The sequence below is a fragment of the Protopterus annectens genome, chromosome 5.part1 (assembly GCF_019279795.1).
Source record: "Protopterus annectens isolate FY-2018-M chromosome 5.part1, PAN1.0, whole genome shotgun sequence".
NCBI classification, from domain to species: domain Eukaryota; kingdom Metazoa; phylum Chordata; order Ceratodontiformes; family Protopteridae; genus Protopterus; species Protopterus annectens.
In genome coordinates, this window is record NC_056736.1 from 581,489,437 (window position 1) to 581,508,683 (window position 19,247).

The 19,247-nt window shown below is 41.7% G+C and overlaps 1 protein-coding gene across 1 annotated transcript in view; it reads left to right on the forward strand.

Annotated features, from left to right (window-relative positions):
- EMSY (EMSY transcriptional repressor, BRCA2 interacting) overlaps nucleotides 1-16,531 on the forward strand; it is a 1,287,433-nt gene extending 1,270,902 nt beyond the window's left edge. Inside the window, exon 19 of the mRNA XM_044072832.1 lies at nucleotides 15,210-16,531. Within this exon, the coding sequence (XP_043928767.1) occupies nucleotides 15,210-15,395 (186 nt within the window). The 3' untranslated portion in view covers nucleotides 15,396-16,531. The remainder of the gene's footprint in view (nucleotides 1-15,209) is intronic.
- The last annotated feature ends 2,716 nt before the right edge of the window (nucleotides 16,532-19,247 follow it).

The window sequence follows — 19,247 nt, forward strand, 5'->3', positions numbered from 1 at the left end:
CAGAAATATCCTAGACCCACACGAGTGGAAATTGGAGCCCAACACCTTCAACCTTCTGATCCAGAAATGGGGGGACCCCAGAGGTGGATCTCTCTGCCTCCCCTGACAATCACCAGTTAAGCAAATTCTGCAACATATACCCTCACAGCAGGGCCTGGAAGGTGAATGCCCTATCCTTTCAGTGGGAAAACCTCTCAATCTATGCCTTTCCCCCTCTGCCCCTTATCTCGAGTATTACTCAAGATAAAACAAGACAGTCCAAGGTCAATTCTGATTGCCCCAGACTGGCCACGCCAGCACTGGTACCTTCTCCCGCGCAACCTGACAATGGTGCCACCCTGGCACCTACACCAGACCCCAACCCTGCTTTCTCAGCAGGAGGGACAGATTTTGCATCTACAATTGCAAACCCGAAATCTTGCAGCCTGGCTTATTCCTTAAATACCCCACCAGCAACTCTAAGCAAGCAGGTGCTGGACGTCATCCTTGAAGCCAGAAGGCCCAGTACTAGGAAATCCTACGCTGAAAAGTGGAAAAGATGTTGTTCTTGGATTCAGTCTAAAGGAAAGGACACAGCACTGCCCTCCTTACCTCTAATCCTGGATTACCTAGCAGAACTACTCCACAGTTAACTTCCTTCTCCTCCATTAAGATCCATGCCTCTGCCATTTTGGCTCATTACAATACTGAGCCACTTCTATTCTCTCACCCTCTCATCAAACAGTTCCTGAGAGGGGCAAATAACTTAAGGCCACCAAGGAGAACACCCACCCCCACTTGGGACCTTAACTTTGCACTGGAAAAGCTCACGCTCCCCCCTTTTGAACCTGCTGCTTCAGCAGAGTTAAAATTCCTCTCTTGGAAAACAGCTTTGCTTCTAGCCATCACTTCAGCTAGAAGAGTGTCTGAGTTCCAAGCACTGGTGGCTATGGAACCCTTCATTATTTTCCATGCTGACAGGGTTTCCCTCAGGACTTACCCTTCCTTTATGCCTAAAGTGGTGTCCATTGTTACTGTCAACCAATCCATCCATTTGCCAACCTTCTTCCCTCATCCTCAAAATAAAGGGGAAAGGATCCTGCACTCTTTGGATGTGCACAGACAGTTCAGGTTCTACCTTGATAGGACTAAACCTTTCAGAAAATCTGACCAGCTGCTAGTCAGCTTTGCTACGGGGGCAAAGGGCAAGGCCATTTCAAAACAAACCATTTTCAAGTGAATAGCACACTGCATCCATTTTGCTACAAGCACCATGGAAAACCAACCCCTCAGGGGGTCAGAACACATCCCTCTAGAGCTACATCTACCTCTACAGCATTTCTCAGGGTTGTCCCTACAAGGGACATACTGGAAGCTGCTACCTGGAGTTCTGTACACACCTTCACCAAGCATTACCACCTACCTATCTTTTCCAAATCCAGGGCAGGATTTGCTACAGCAGTCTTGCAAGGCCTACTAGCCAGCCCTAACTCTTCTTGACTACCTCCACCCTTCATCAGCTGTGGGGATCAACCCAAGTGTGATGGCTGCAACAGTGAAACATGAACTTAGTACGGTTGTGTACACTTACCATAAATGTAGATGTTCCAGTGTATTCATTGTTGCAGTCCTGGTTTCCCTCCCTCCAGCTCCCTGGTTTTCTCTATCTCTTTCTCTCCTCTATGGCTATTCCTACGGGTATTGGTATTTACTGTTTACTGGTGGTGTTTTCCCCACCATATACAAGCTCCCTATTTGGGGGCTCCTGACATTTGGGGCAAGAAAAACTGATGGTAATGGCTTTGGCTGCTTGTTTTTATACCCCCTGACGTCATGGAAGAAGTGACACAGAAATACTAAGTTTCTGGTATTCAGGCCGACTGAGGGCTACCTGCAGGCAAATAACCCAAGTGTGATGACTGCAACAGTGAATACACTTGAACATCTACATTTATGGTAAGTGTACACAACTGTACTTTCTTTTCTCCAGTAACTATCCCTGTTCTGTTCCCTTGAACTCTGGAAATCGCCCATCTGTTTGGAACTAACTACATGAAAAGAGACATGGAAGAGCTCTCCAATCTTATAGCCCAGGCAGGTATGACCCTAGCCCTGAGTAGCATTCTGCCATCACCCAGAATGATGCCGCAGTACAAGGACAAAATGACTGACTTCAACAATTGGCTAAGCTTCTGGTGCCATTCTAAAGGGATCCAGTATCTGTCTGCCTGGGATGACATGGTCGACAGACCACTATACTTTGCCAGAGATTGCCTGCACCTGTCACCCCTGGGATTCTGGATACTGGCTAAGGTTCTTGCCGCCCGTATAGTGCCTTTTTTAGGCAAGGTTCAAATGACAAATTTACCACCGTAACAGGAACAGGCAAGCAAAAACTGAGGGTGATGCTACTCAGTGCTAGAAGTCTATTTTATTTATTTATTTTATTTTACATTTGTTTGCTGGGATAGTCCGACTGGACACATGTCCATTTACAGCGGAGGCCCGGGGAGAAAAGCTCCATCAAGTTATCATAAAATTGACATAAAACTGTTACATATTGCATAAAGGATACATAGATTTAAAAGGAGAGCAGCAGAACAGTGCAGCATACTGAGGTATTGTCTTGATTCATCAGGTCAAAGGAGAGCATAGAGAAACAACATACTTAGTTATACGTTACACATTACAGAGCAAGAGACTGAGGTATTATACTGAAATTACATAATAACAAGTCTTGAAAGAGGGCGTAGAGAAACAACTTATTACAATTATAGATTTGCATTAGATTCCTGATGTCTGCAGCAGATAAAATGAAAATGTGGATTGTTATGTGATGCATCTAAATCTCAAAATGCACTCACTCGAGGCACTCCTTAAAATGGAGAACATCGATATCTGTGCAGTGACTGAGACCTGGTTCAAGGCTCCAGAGAGCACCCCTGCACTACCAGTCTATAACTCATACCACACTTTTTGGCCATGTAACCTGGACCGGAACACCAAAGGCAGAGGTGTGTCCATATTCGTTAAGGATATCCACACCTCCAGGCTAGTTGCTCAGCATAATGCAGCCAAGGTTATTCAAGTGCAACTAACTCTGGGCAAAACTGCAATCCAAATTGTAGCTTGCTACAGATCACCCACCATGCCCCAGGATTCCCACTCCTCTTTTCTTGATGTACTGGAAAATATTAGGGTTCAACCAAGCACCCTAATAATGGGTGATTTCAACTACCTCACCATTAACTGGGAAAACTACTCATGTACCAGCTCCTTCGCTCAACACTTTCTGGAATTCATAAACTCCAATGCCCTGGATCACCTTATTTACACCCCCACTAGGAGGAGCAATATCCTAGATCTAGTCATTACCAACATGAGTGACCGGTGTTTCACACCTGAACTCAACGCCTCATTGGTCTGATCCGACCATAAGCTAATCACCCTAGATATCCACATCCTGCCCTCACCCCCCATTAAGGAGACCATGGTAAAAAATTTCTCCAAAGCCAACTTCATGCTTCTTAAGACAGAAGTGGTGAACTTCATGACACCCATGCAGATGGACAATACAGTTACTACTACTGAATCCTACACAATTGCACTTTATAAGCACTTACATGAGTGCATGGATCGTGCTATCCCAAACAGAACCAAGGCGCTATTCTCCAAAAAAAGGAAGCCAATCTGGTGGTCCCCTGCCATAAACAAACTGTACAACAGAAGGAAGAAACTGTTGCAAAAGAGAGTAAAATCCCATGAGTGGAGGAGCTCCCTGGTCAGCCTCAGTAAGAAGCTGCGATCCCTGATAAAATTCTCCAAAGCTAGTTACAAAAACAAAATCGCCACTGATTCTAAAGACAACCACAAAGCATTCTATAGCTATGTCAGGAATGGCAACACTCAGATCTGCTCGGAGTTACAGAACAATGGCACTAAATATACAGACCCAACTGATATTGCCAACATCCTGGCAGATAGGTTCAGTGCTAACTTAAATCCCCCTCATCCCCTAAAGAGCCCATCTCTATACCAGAAGAATGCAAAGTTCCTGTAATCACAGCTGCACAGGTAAAAACCACACTCTCCAAAGCCAAGAACAGAGTCTATGGGACCAGACAACATCCCAGGCTGCATTCTACACGAACTACAGAATGAACTGGCACCCCACCTAAGTACCGTGTTCAATCATAGCCTCACCTAAGGCTTTGTGACTGCTGAATGGCGCAAAGCGACAGTTATTCCATTCCACAAGGGGGGGGAGTCACCACGGACCCCGGGAACTACCACCCCATTAGCCTGACGAGCCTGGTCTGCAAGGCCATGGAACGTGTCATCATGGAACTTATAAACAAAGACATTGGTAATCTCCAAACTTGAACCCCACCCAGTTCGGGTTTGTAAAAGGCAGATCATGTCTCCTAAACCTGATAGACTTCTTTGAAGCAGTCACCAAAGCCATAGATAAGGGTAAGGTGGTTTACACAGCCTATCTAGATCATGCCAAGGCTTTCGACACCATCCCCCAGTCTGGAATTATAGATAAACTCACTAAACTAGGTATAAATCCCTATGTCACAAGATGGGTTGCCAACTGGCTCACTGACAGAACCCACACTGTGGAAGTAGCAGACTCCAAATCCGACTTCAGACCAGTGACAAGTGGAGTACCACAGGGTTCAGTCCTGGGTCCTCTCCTGTTTGGTATCTACTTCTCTGAAGTACAGGCTGACACAGAAGGTCTTTGGCTAACTAAGTTCACAGATGACTGCAAACTAGGAGCCATAATCAAAACTCCTAATGATGTGGACATCCTACAAAAGGGCCTCACTGAGACAGATGCTGGGTGTCAAAGCCATGGCCTCAAGCTCAATGCCAAAAAGTGTATTGTCATCCCCTTTGGTAAAAACTATGTACCCATGAACTACAACATAGGCGGTGGTATACTTAACAACAAAAGTGTGATAAGAGACCTTGGGACACAGGTGGACAGTAGTCTCTCCTTTGATAATCACATCACCACAGTAGTCAGGAAATCCTTCTACGTGGCACACCTCATCACAAAAGGTTTCTCATCCAGAAAGAGGTCATTGTTCCCCTCTACTCATCACTCATTAGACCCATTATAGAGTACAACGCCCCTTTTGGTATGTACCTCACAAGACATCTACAACAACTGAAAAGGCCATAGAAATACTTCACAAAGAGGATTATCAGCCTCAAACAGATGCCCTACGCAGACCGTCTCAAAAAAACTCCAGCTTAACTCCATCGCATATCGCCTACTCAGAGATGATCTCTGCCTAACATACAAAGCTATGTCAATCCCAGAGCTGTTGGACATGTTCCACTTAAAGAAATCCCAATCCCTCCGAGCTACACACCCTAGGGACCTAAACCTTGTCACCACAATAAACAGAACATGCCGGAGGGATAGATTCCTGTCCCAGAGACTTCCCATACTCTGGAATAAACTACCTGTCTATATCAAACAAAGCTCCTCATTAGCACTGTTCAAGAAAAATCTTGATGATTGGATGGGAAATGGGAAATTCACCCCGGGGATCACCTCTGTGGCTCTGCTCGACAGTGGCACAGGAAAATAATTTTCTTGGGTGGCAAAAGCCAGGGTACCTTTTTGGCTGGGCTTGTATATGCCCTAGGGCCGATAGCCTAGTATCTACCTATGAAGACAGCAACAGTGATCTCAGTCAGGACATAGTACAGTTGTGTAAGAACTTGCCATAACAGTAGATGTCCTCCTGATCACTATTGCAATATTCCTTCCCACCCTCCTTCCACCTTTGGATATCATATCTTTCTCTTTTACAGACCTGTTTACAGGATTGTAGGAGAAAAGGGCTTCTCTTTCTTTCTTACTGCCCTGTCTGCAGGACTGTAGGATAGAGGGGGCTTCTCTTACTCTCTGCTTGGCTCTGCCTAGCTGACCATTCTCTCTCAGATCTTTGGGCTGCTGGTTTGGTAAAAGAGGAGTTGCATTCATAAGTCCACCTATGTACCCCAATGCTTGTGATCTATGGTCATACATCGGACACAAGACCCAGTGAAGGTTACGCTTTGAGTGAAGGTTAAGCTTTGGTACAATGACTTCACATCAGTGAAAACACATCTGTTTGGAATACTGCAACAGTAATCAGTAGGACTTCTACTGTTATGGTAAGTTGAACTGTACTTTTTTTTTTTTCCAAGAAGTTTAACAGATGTGAACTGCAATCTGATATTTGTTAGGAGTAGATTGGCGAAGGTACTTACAAGACCTGCCAGATTAAGGTGTGTTTGAACTCTACTGTTAAATATCTGGAGATGGGGTGAGGTAAACGTATGGGTCATGGAAGTGGCTTGGAATGCCAGTTTAAAATTTTATGGTGAATTGTATAGAGGGTGGGGCATCTCTCTATTAATGTTCATGCTACAGGAGAATGCCTTTTACAGTGAACAATTTTAAAGTGGAAATACGTTTTTTGTATTTTTATTTTAAGTTATTTATTTAGGTATTTATCTTTTGCTGACCACTAGGTATGTGACCTCTCTTCAGGGGAGACCTGAGAAAATACTACCTTAATCATTATTTATTCTACTAGGGGAAATTTGTCGAAGGCGTTGGGGAACTTCCTAGATTTTTTAATAGGTGGTATGGTATTGTATACATCTACATGAGCACGCACCAACTCAAGCCGAAGGGACCTTGGTTTAACATGCCAACCGAAGGATGGCACACTCAGGAGCTGCAGCACTCCCTTAATACTGCACTACAGTGCCAGCAATTTGAAAATTAATCCAGTCACTTGGAGTGGGAATAGAACCCACAGCCTTCTGGTCTTTCTTACTAAATGTGCTACCTGTTGAGCCACTGGCACAGTCAATGGCAATGGATTATATTATATTAATTTATATAATGGAGTTGGCATAAGGGGGGATTAGAGTTGAACTGAAGAAAATATAAGAGTCTATATGTTAGTGAAGTCTTTTATTAACATTCAGGGTCTGTTATCCAGAGAGGCAGCATATGGTTTTACCCAAATCCAGAATGATTTGTAATATCTTTTGTACAGTGTCTCCATTTAACATAGGTGTGTAGATGTTGCAATCTTGATGATTGTTCTTGTTATCATGCAGTGCTTGCATATTAGCTGGGTCCTGTTTCTGTTTCCAAACAGTATATATTGTCTTTAATTGTTACTTCTGGCAGTTGGCACAGGGGGTAAAGGCTGTGGGATGTAGTTCCTGTGGTACAAGGTTTGAGTCCTTCCACATTCATTTGCCTGCTGTGTGACTTTGCGCTAGTCATTTAACAAATTTGAAGCAAATGAAAATTTAGGCTAGGCACCTCAGTGGTCCGACTGCAAGCCTAGTAACTGCCTTTGAGCATATGAACTTCAGGTGTTAACCGTGGTATTTTATTACCCATTATTTTTTTTGGAGTGAGCAGGTTAGAGAAGTTCGTGAGAGCAGAAAATTGGGGTACTGATACTGAGTTGAGGATACCATTTATGTCCAGGCTCTCTGTGTAGATTGGATTACATAGATCATGGGATTCATCTTGAAGAAATGAGAAAAAAAATATGTGAGATTTAAGGGACCGTATAAGACGATGATCACTCAGATTGTTTATTAAGACTTGCACAGCCGTGATTTGATCAAGAATGTTATAACTGTATTTTTTTAAACACCTTTATTGAAGTATCATTTAAGATATAGACACACGTACATTAGTAGAAAAGAAAACCATACTTAATGTCTTTTCAAGCATTATACGTTGCGTGTTTTCTTTAGAACAACTTTTTTAGTTCAACATTACATAACTTGCTCAATTTCTGCCTTTCCTTAAACCTCACTCCTCTTCTGAACATTATTCTGCATGTATTTTTCCCACAAATTCCATTTATGTCTGTGTAATGTTCTCCTTCCATTTTCTTAAGAGCCCACTTGTAATACTTTTATCTCTTTAACAATGTCCAACACTTCATCTACAGTTTGGATTTCGATTTCCATTTTCTAGTAATTGCTTTTTTGGCAGACAGTAGCATTAAATTTACTAAGACCTTACAATGTCTAGACAATTCAGATTATGTATTCCTGTTCAAAATAATAATTTTCTTAGTTACAGAGATTTGCTTCCACAAAATGTTTGACATTCTTTATAGGGAAGTTTTAAAGTCTTCCAACTTATTACATTCCCAACAAACATGTTCCTCGTTACCCCTCTCGTTCCCATTGTACCCCCAGAATTTCTGTTTCCCTCTGAAAAAAAATATTTGAAGTCTGTTTGGATTATAACAATACTAGTGCAGACACTTCCATGCAAAAACACTAAACTTTGTGGACTTGCATAATTAGGAGCCGTATGCATATCCTTCCATTGTTCCTTTGTAAAATGGTTTCCTCACCTCATTCCTTTCTAACATCCTCTGATTGATTCTCACAGTTGTCATGCAGTATTTTATATGCCTTACTAATTATCCCTTTCTTAACAGCAGCTTCTGTTCTAGACTCAAATACAAACTCTACCAGAGGTGGTCTTTCACTTAAGACACTCCTTTCCATTTTTGTGCCTATACTGTGTCGGCCCCTGGTGGCAGTCTCTACCCTAAAGTTCAAACTTCTTTTTGGTCCCTTCCCACTCTGTTGCCTTTCTCTTTCTAGTTATTTGCTCCCGGTACCTTAGTTCCTTTGCTGGTTCTCTCCAGTAAAATTCAAGCCTCCTTTTAACTATTTTCTGTACCTCTACTTTGCAGTCATCCCTACTGGTAAAATCTCCTTTCTCCATTCCTGATGTCCTAAGTCTCACTGTTTTCAGAATTTTGTCCCCCACACCCCCCTGTTCTGTTTTCCATGTGACTGAGGGGTCTTTTTTAATTCCCCCTCTTCTTCCCTTCCTGGATGTATGTGCTATTACTTTCATTTGTTCTAGTTCTTCTCGGTCAATTCAGTTCTGAGAATTGGGCTCTCATACATTGTGTATTTACCTTAAGTCTTGCACATTGGACACACATCTGACGTATGGTGTCTAGAAGAGGTAAAGGCCTTGGTATGCTGGCCAGACATTCAGCTGTCCTTTGCAAGATATCCCAAGAGTAAAGGATATTGCAGTAGTCAGAAGTAGGGCGCATCTACTGTTATGGGAAGGTCTTGCGCTACTGTACTTCCTTGTGCCACTTTGAGCTGTTCCATCTACTCCCCCCCCCCCCCCCGGCTGATGAACTCCTTGATCTGTTTTCTCAGTATGCATGGAAGAAACTGGATGTTGTGGAGTCTGTCCCCTGAAAACCAGATAAGATTTCCATCTCCTTGAAAGACGGACCTCACTGGAGTGAGTGCCCTGTTGTGTAGCATCCATTAAAAAGTAGCTGTCAGAGAAAAGCTCTAGTATCTGTCTCCCTAATAAGGGAGTCTGGGGCATTGGACAAGTTTGGAAAGTGGATTTAAGCTTCAGTGAACTTTGCACTCCAGTTGCTGAATTATTTGGCTCCGTTAATCTATTTTCAGAGAGACTTGACTAAGGCGCTCTCCAAGTCCCTCTCAGGATCCATAACTGCAGAGTCTTGTGAGACCATAGGCTTGCAGTTGGCCACCCTCCAGTGGATCTCCAGTGTATCCACATGTCTGTTATCTAATGCAGTGGATGGCATCACCCTTCGCCAGCACACCTGGATGAGTTTGTAATTTTGGGGAGAACTTTAAAACTTCCTATTTTAATGCCTCTTACAATGGCTCCACTGTCTTTGGACCCAAAGTCAAAGATACTTTTTCCAGGAGAGAACAGGATGGGAAGACACAGTCTGCCGCTAGCATCTACTTCTCCAACCCTCAAAGAACCTTGTGCCAGAACCAGAAGGGTGGCAAGAGACTTTGGTTTCATAAAGCTTAGGGTTTTCCTCACAACATTTGTGGTGATAGAACCCCCCCCCCCCTTCTGGGCAGAGGTGGACGGTGGAGTAAAAATGGATGTTGCCCTTGCCACAGAGGTGGTCCTCAGAACCAAGGATTTTAGAGGATCATTTGCTGAAAAACCCATCCAGCACTCGTGAAGGGGTAGCTCTACTGCCATACTCTGGAGGCATTTGGTGAGAACTTGTCTCTGTGCCTTCAAGCCTGAGTGGCCATTACTCATGATTTTTGAGTGCAGAGATAATTGACAAGAGGCTGCATCATTTCTTTTCTCCCCCTCTGAAGTTCCTCAGGAAAGCTTCACGATGTCTTGCCCCCACAGAGGAATGCAGCAGCTCAAGAGCAGCATTCTACCATCGCCAAGGATGATGCCACAGTACCAGTGAAAAATATCAACTCAAACAACTGGCTTAGCCACTGGTGTCATTCCAAAGGGGTACAGTACTTGTCAGCCTGAGACGACATGGTTGACAGGCCCCTCTGCTTTGCCAGGAATGGACCTGTCACCTCTAGGCTTTCCGATGTTAGCCAAAACATTATCCACCACTATAATACCTTTGTAGGCATAGCCAAGCATTCCAACATAAAAGCTACTCAGGAAAAGCTAAAGGTGTTATGCTCAGTGGTAGGAGTGTCAATAAGAAACTGCACCCCTAGAAGCTCTCCTCACCCTGGGAATGCTGACATCTGCACAATTACTGAAACTTTGTTCAAAGCCATGGAAAGCACTCTGGCAGTGCATGACTATAATGCCTTTCATACGTTCCAACCACCTACTAAACATGAGAGACCAGAAGGCAGAGGTGTGTCTGTCTTACATAAAGGATAAGCACACCTCAAGGTTGGTCAAACAATATGACATGCTTGGGCTACTCCATGTCCAACTAACCATGGGAAAATCCATTACCATATTCTTGCTAGCTACAAGTCCCCCACCATGAATTGGGAAACCATACATCATACCTGAAGTTATTAGAATCACTCACCATCCAGCCCAATGCCATATTCATAAGTGATTTTAACTACCTGTCCATTAAAGGGGAGGCATACACAACCACTAACATGCAGGTCAAAAATTTCTTAATGACTTTGTAAATTCAAATGCCCTGGAGCAACTAGCCTGCACTCTTAGTAGAGGAACAAATATCCTAGGTCTGGTACTCAAATATGGGAGACCCGCTGCACTTTAGTGTGATGTCCTCACTGGTAAAATCAGATCAAAAAAGCGGTCTCCCGTGAAATAAAGATAAAACTAGTCCCCCCACCTAACCCCAAAAACCTTAAGAGCTTCTCTAAGGTAAATTACCCTGTGTTAAAGGATGGCACAGTTAGTAATCGCCACCAAATCCAGAAAACTATGCAGAGGTGTACACAAAAGCCCTGTACAACTATATAAACAACTGTATAAAAACTGCAGTGCCAGACTAAAATAAACCCAGGTCAGACCACAAAAACAAGCCACCCCGGTGGACCTTTGGTGTTAACGGGTTGTACAACAAAAGAAAGAAAAAAATCCTGTTGAGAAGTATGAGGTAATGTGCACAACAATGCAGAAAGTCCCTCTTTAGTCTAAAGAAGCGAATCGGGGAACTAGTCAAGTTTCTGAAGGCAGACTTTGAGATAAAAATAGCCTTCAAAAACCTAAGGATATCCATAAGGCATTTTTCAGTTATGTCCACTGTCTTAAGGGCAGCACCCAACAATGTGAGGTATTACTTGTAGATGGCATCATGCATGTCAGCCAGAAGATGTAGCAAATCTGCTGGCTGATAAAGCTCTGATTTCACCTCCCCATCACCCCAAGTTCTCCTCCAAGAAATACCCTCCACCACCCCTTGCCACCAAAGAACAAGTTGGCACTGTGCTCTCTAAAGCTAAAAGCACAGCTTCAGTGGGGTCTGATAATATACCACGTTGCCTCTTAAATGGCTTAAATCAGGAATTATCAGGCTTGTTAGTGTCTATTTAACCATAGCATCTGGACTGGTTTTGTCCCAACAGAGTGGAGGACAGGAGCAGTCATTCCTCTGCATAAAGGGGGACCATCTGATAAGTAATGATATAGGAAACCTCCAAAACACTGGACTCTGCCCATTTTGGCTTTTTAAGGGCAGGTCATACGTATTGAATCTGGTGGATTTCTGTGAGAAAGTCAGCAAGGACATGGGTGAGGGTAAAACAATACCGCATACCTCAACCTTGCCAAAGCATTTGACATAATTCCGCCCTCAGGTATAATAAATAAACTTGCAAAGCTGGACATAAATCCCTGCATCACCAGATGGATAGCCAGTTGGCTCATGGACAGGACATGTGGTTAAAGTAGGTGAATCCAGATCCAGCAAAGAGGCCAGTTAATAGTGGTGTGCCACAAGGCTCAGTGCTGGCACCACTCCTATTTCTAATGTACTTCTCTAAGGTCAAGGCTGATGTGGAAGACGTCTGGATGACAAAGTTTGCTGATGACTGCAAGATGGGGGTAGTCATTGAATCCCCAATGATGCAGAGATCTTTCAGGAGGGTGTAGAGCAGACAAATGTTTGGTGCCAGAACCATGTCCTAAAACTAAATAAAAAAAAATGCATTATCATACCCTTTAGGAAGTCAAGTACCCCTACAAATTACAACATTAATAGCACATCCCTAAAAGTAGCTCAGAGGTGAAAATGTAGGTACACAGATAGCCTAAACTTTGACTGCCATGTGCCCAGAGTGGTGCAGAAGTCCTATGCAACACAATCTATAAGTAAAGGTATTGCATCCAAATCCAAGGAAATTATAGTCCTGCTGTACTTGGCCCTCATTAGACCAATAATAAAGTACGGTGTACCATTTTGCATGTACTCCAGTAGGCACTTACAGCAGCTAGAGCAGCCTCAGTTTCCTCACAAAGAAAAGACAAGGCATAAACAACATCCTATGTGGATAGACTAAAAGGCCATATCCGTTTATTGTCTCCTGCTGACTCTTTAAAGCAGAGTCCTCCTCTAGGCGTTTCTGCAGTTACTTCCTACTGCTATTACAACTATTACTTTTTCATATTTGCATTAATAATTCTAAAACCATGCTACATACAAGGTATCAGAATATTTTATCTTGAAGCATACATGGTGACAAACACAACTGCATTGATAATTGACCTCTTCCAATGAGTATGTTAGAACTGTAAGGTGATAACTTCATTTTTTAAAGGCTCAAGCCACACCCACTAGGAGTTAAAGCTACACACTCAAAAGAGTTGTACTGGAGGGAATGCCACATACTCTCAATGTGCCTTCTCAATTAAAAATTTTGCTGTGGAACACCAGTCAATTGCGTATTTGTGCTTTTGTAAAGTAAATACAGTCTGTTCTTTCCAGTTTCTATGGTATAGCAGAAATTCTCAGGTTTTCTGTCTGCATTTTCTAACTTTTATTTCTTGAACCTTCTACCCTGCTAGACTTTTCATTTTATCTTCTTATTTTTACACTTTTATCAGCTCATCTGAATAACAAGTTAAAGCTGCTTCTATTTTCCCCAGCCTTTTATTTAAGTTAATATATTATTTCTTGAGTGTTTTTTTATTTTTACTTTAAACACAATTGATTGGATTTGATTTATTTTTCCTCTAAAGTACTGGAAGCCTTCTCATGTACCAAAGCTGAAACTTGAGCTGCTTTTTGCTGAGCAGCTGCAGGATCCTCCCCAGTCAGTTTTCTCTCCTCCTTTTTTCATTGATGTTGAGTCACGTTCTCCAAATTTCCTCTTTGCTGGAAACCAGACAGTGCAATTAATAGCCAGTCACTGAATTTTACCCAAACAAGCAGTTACACTGGCCCTTTAACAAGTTTCTCTTTTCTCATTGGAGGAGCTGAAATGTACCTGTTCATCAGTGTGCGCAGCCATCTTAGAAGTCCTTGGTTGTAAACTGTGTTTGAGAGACTAAACCAGTTAGTAAGATTGGGTCTTACAGGCTGACTTGTTCAGAAAGTTTGTTTTTGCTTAACTGGGATTTAATGTATTTGTGTCAGTTTAAATTTAGATTGCATAGAATAATGGATTTCTTTTTTGAATGGTTAGCTGTTTTGTTAATGTATTGTTTATTAATTGCAAGGAAAAGATGGTGGGAGGGATATGTAACTGTAGAAGTTTTGTGGGCTCACCTAACAGTAATTGTGTTATCAGCCAATTTGGTTCAGTGTCAGTAGGTGCATTGTTTTCATAGCTTCATAGGTGTTGACTAGGCTAATGACCAGAAGGGCCTTTTTAAGCCAAATATGCATCCCAAATCTCTTAGGTTCTGGTGCCTTTGTGAAGTGGTAAGCAGGGGCATGGGAGATGAAGAAAATTTACAAGCAGGGTCCTGAGAGGTGAACTATTTCCAGGCTGTCTGTGTCCATTAGAGACATTTCAACAGTTTTTTTTAAAGGAAAAGGTTATCTGTCCTTACAAGACCAAACACACCAAGAATTCCAGGCCACTTGCCAAGAAATGTTGTATATATGTTTGCATATTTCATTGGTGGTTTGTTACAGTTTACTTTTGCCGTTAATGCTTTACACTTTGACTTATCGTGGTAATGTTAAACTATCTTACTTTTTGCCAGCCTCCTGTAAAACGAATTGTGGACATTACATTCTGTCAGCCTTTAACCTAGTAATTAAATCTTTGCACTTCTATGGGAGAATCCACTTAGATGCTTTCTGAAAATATTGGTAGGTGTTGGTTATGTTACGACAAACATTTCTAGATTGTTCTCCAAGGAAAATTTTGATTTTCATCTCTTAAAAAAAAGTAAAGCAGAAATTATCATCCATCTACTGGCTTCCTGAGGAAGAGAAGTACAGTTTTGACAGCTTCTGTAGGGTTACATGTTTTGCCATTTGTAATGCATATCCTTGAATATATTGGATCAACTTTAACTTAGGACATTTCGGCTGTGTTTCAGTTTTTTGTATACAAAAAAACAAACTTAAAAACTATTCAATTTCAAAACAATTACTTGTAGGTGGGGATGTGTGTTTTTAACACTCAGGAGACTTCTTTTTTTTCCTCACCTTTGTAGAATTACTATTTTTCACTTAATTTGATGAATCCTAAGACGTTTGTCTGTTGACTTTTATAATCTGTACACAGGGCTTTAAATATTAGACAGTTTGAGTATAGCCTTTTTTATTAATGGGATAATGCATTCATAGTGTACCAGTGGATACCATATTCTGTACTGATACTAAAGAAAATTTTGACGAGATGAAGAAAGAAAAATATTTTTGTATAAAAAAGTAATGTAAACATTTTTCTGTTCTTTTTCTTTTCGGTTTGCTGGCCCTGCTGTTTAGTATTCTATACCATGTCACTCCAGCTCTAACGTGGTGGTTGAACAATGTCCTGGACTTGTTGAGATCAATAATTTCACCAGCCAGCGATTGGCAGATGAGGAAACTGCGATGGAACAGGATGTGGACAGTAGCGCAGAGGAAGGAACTGCCAGTCCATCGCAGAGCTCTGCTGACCAGTCACAGTAAGCTCGCTGAGGAGTTCAAGTTAACGTTGTGTGCTCTTTTCTGAAGTGCCCACTTCTCCTTTCTGAAAGGAGAGAAAGACTAAAATGTTACCAAATCATGTTTGCACACTTGATGTATACAGGTACTTGTTGTATATACAAAAGTAATTTATCAAAATTTTGTACAGCAGCACAACTAAAAATGCCCCAGAAATGACTTGCTCAGTTTGTTGGGTTGCTGACAGATTGTGTCAGTAAGAAAATACTAAACAGTTCAGACTTAGCTCTTTAGTAAGACGGAAGCGATTTAACTCTTGTGTTTAGCGCTGCTTAGTACCACATTGCCTACAAAGGATGTAGTGCTCTCATATCTGACTTTGTGTCAGGAAACTGTGAAGGTTGTGCAAGTAAAAGTAAGATGCAGGACTGCAGTAAATCATGTTACAATTTCCATCTATCCAAACGTTGATGTAGTTTGATTCATTTTAAAAAGGTAGCTTTTTTCAAAATGTCAATATTTTTGCTTGCATCTTTTTGTGTAAGATGCAGCTTGAAAGAGGATCTGCCAGTTATATATCCTAGTTTGAGGACAAACTTTAAACAAAGCTGTATATTACTGTCAGTAAGAGACCTAGCAAATAACCTAAAATGTTCATGCCAATAAGGTTTACAGTAGTTAATGCACCAAGCCTATTTTAGATGAAAGTCTTACTTTTAAATCTTGTGCTTGTGTTAGCACATTTTAATCAATATATGATGGGATGGTGCAGAATGTTCCAGCAGGGTTGTTTGTAACATAGAGGAGAAGCCACAGTGCTAGGCTTTGCTTAAGCAAAACCAGAAATAACACCTAAACTTTATTAAAAAAAATATTTGTTCTTAAAATCCTTTGTAAAACTTCTCTGTCCTACCACTGACTTTTAAGCCTTCAAATGTGTGTTCCATTACATTACTTAGGTTTCCGTCATGTGATTATGGGGGCATCGCTCATACACACATGCTCAGCAATTGCACAACTAGCAACAATAAAAAACGGAAATCTTAAGAAGTGTAATTTGTGCAATAGAAATATGGCTTGAGCATTTAATCACTTGAGATCAAACCTGGAAATTCAGCAATAAATTTCACTTTAACTCTCACCCCTACCAGGAATTTTTATTCGGCAGTATGCATATACATATATATATATATATATATATATATATATATATATATAAAAACACACACACACATGATGTGCTTGCCTAAGGAGTGCTTGTGTGTGTGTGTGAGCACATAGATGCACATGCATGTGCATGAAGATTATTAAATGTTGAGTAAAATGTGCTGCTAGAAACGCAGACTAAACGTGCAAAGTTATATACAGCTCAGTAGTATATCAGACGACTATGGCAGTGATCTCATTTTGTTTAGCTTTCAGGAAAGGTTATGTGACATCTAATTTAACAGTAGTATATTGAAAGTTGTAATATACTACTGTTAAATAAGATGTCACATAACCTTTCCTGAAAGCTAGACTGAAAGTTGTAATAATCCACGGTGGTGCAGCGGTAGCGTTGTTGCCTCACAGCAAGAGGTTCTCCCGTTCGATTCTCGGCTGGAGTGTGGGGAGTGCCTTCTATGTGGAGTCCGGCTGGAGTGTGGGGAGTGCCTTCTATGTGGAGTCTGCATGTCCTCCCCACGGTTGGGTGGCATTTGAAAGACATGCGTAAATGGGCGTGCCTTCGTTGAAGGTTGAACGTCGAGCTGGCACCTCAGCGTTCGTGAAAATCTACTGCCAATCATTAGCGGACTGGAGTTCCGCTGTGGCGACCCCTAACCGGGAAAGCCGAAAGACAAACAACAACAATATTGAAAGTTGTAATACTGAATGCACAGTCCAGAAGAGTCAAAATGTAGAAACTTGGCAACACTGATCTCAAAATGCTTACTAACAGTATACATATGCTACATACTTAACACTGCACTAGAACACAGCCAGTCAATGAATGTCACTCAACTGTTACTGAAACTCAGAAACAAGTGCTAACACGGCTCCTGAGGGCAAGTTGTTTAGGAGTAGGCATTTTGATTTCAACATTTTAACAAGTCAGCATGTTGGCATTTCAACATTGTGCATTCAGTATTCTGACGTTCACTTCTTTGCTCTTCAGAAGATTGGCAATGGACCCTTGAGGAAATATGTGCTAAAAACCCTTTAAAAGATGTGCCCATTTTTGTTTTGTGCACCCTACTTCATTTTAGTGAATGTTTGTAATATTGTTTTTTTTATTCTGCTGGTACTTTAGTTTCATTCAGAGATATGCTGGTTATTGGCAAATCCAAGTTGAACAGTCTTGCATTTACCCTGACTACAAGAGTGCAGATGTTCATCGTGCATACAGCTGCAGTCATTACAGATGGGTTATCCTGCCGTCAGGCGGGTCCTCGGTCGGCCGAATTCCAAAGTCTAGGTCCGGCGTCGGTTGTCGTCGCTTCTTCCCTGACGTCAGTGCGGCAGGAGTATAAAAGAGGCTGCCGACGCCATCTTCTTAGGTATTTCTTGCCGCGCGGTGCCCGAAGCAGAAGCAGTTCGCAAGTGCCAGTCGGCCAGCTCCTGAGATTTACGAAAATATTTCAGCCGAAGTCTTCTTGAAAGCTAAGTACCCGTTGAAACTTTTCTTGCCTCAGACCGATGTCAGACAAAGTTAATAATTGCATTTCATGTGGGAAGCAAATACCGCATAAGGATTTCCACTCTTTCTGTATACCTTGCTTAGGCCCAGACCACGACGTCTCGGCCTGCCGTTTTTGTGCTAGATTCAACAAGCGCACTATTAAGCGACGGGCGGAGTGAGCCCTTCACTATTTTGGTAAAAAATTTAATTATATTATGTCGTTGGATACTCCAACTCCAGTTTTGAGTAAAAGACGCAAAGATAAGGACCGACATAGTTTCCCTGATTCTTCAAGTCTTTAAATATTTTTGCATACAGGGGCTCTTCTGTGGGATCATTTTTTTTCATGTTGGCCTTTTTCTTTCTCCACTGTTCTAGGACAGTGGAGTTGGTATATATAAGTAAGGTGATGTGGGATGAAGCTCCCCCAAAAGGGGACTGCAGGGGGAGGGGCAGTCAGTAGAGAGAGAGGTGCAAAATAGATTTTATTGCATTCCCAAATAGTGAAATCTGTTAAATGACCGTGGGCTAGGGGGTTTAAAAATGAGTGAGTCAAAAAGGAGGTCTGTACCTTTATTATAGAGCCTATGACTGAAGTATTTCCCCATGGTACCCTAACTCCGTGCTTGGACTGTGTCTGTTCACATTTGCTTTCATGGCTTGTTTTCTCTCTGCACATTACTTCCTCCTTGGTTGTCACTGTGAAATGCAGTGCTGCTGATGGTTTCATGTAATTATATCGAGTTGTAGTAACCCTAAAGTATGCTAATGCACTTTGGATATTCTACAGATTTGTCTTAAAATCTGTAGGGATTATTTGAAAATGGGTCTTAACAGCAGCCCAGGCAATTTTTCTCTCGCACCATCCAGAGTACATTGGGAGGGTGGTTTAGTGCTGTACCTTTCAACATTGTTTTTGTTTTGTTTTTTTTTACTCTGGTAATGTGAGTTATGGCTGTTTTATGTTTTCTATCATATTGCAGAACACTCAGTGCTTTACAGTACCTTTTCATGAATGCCATTAATAACCCACATTTGCAGCATTTTTTTAGTAGTTCGCTTGTTTTACAGTACCAGTCTTGTATATGCAGTACGTTTACTTAAAATGTTAAGATGATTAACTGCTGACATTTTAAATACATCAGTAGGATTAATTTTTAAAATGAAGGGTGATGAAGCATTAAGCTGTATTTTAACATTTCTTCCCCACCTACCAT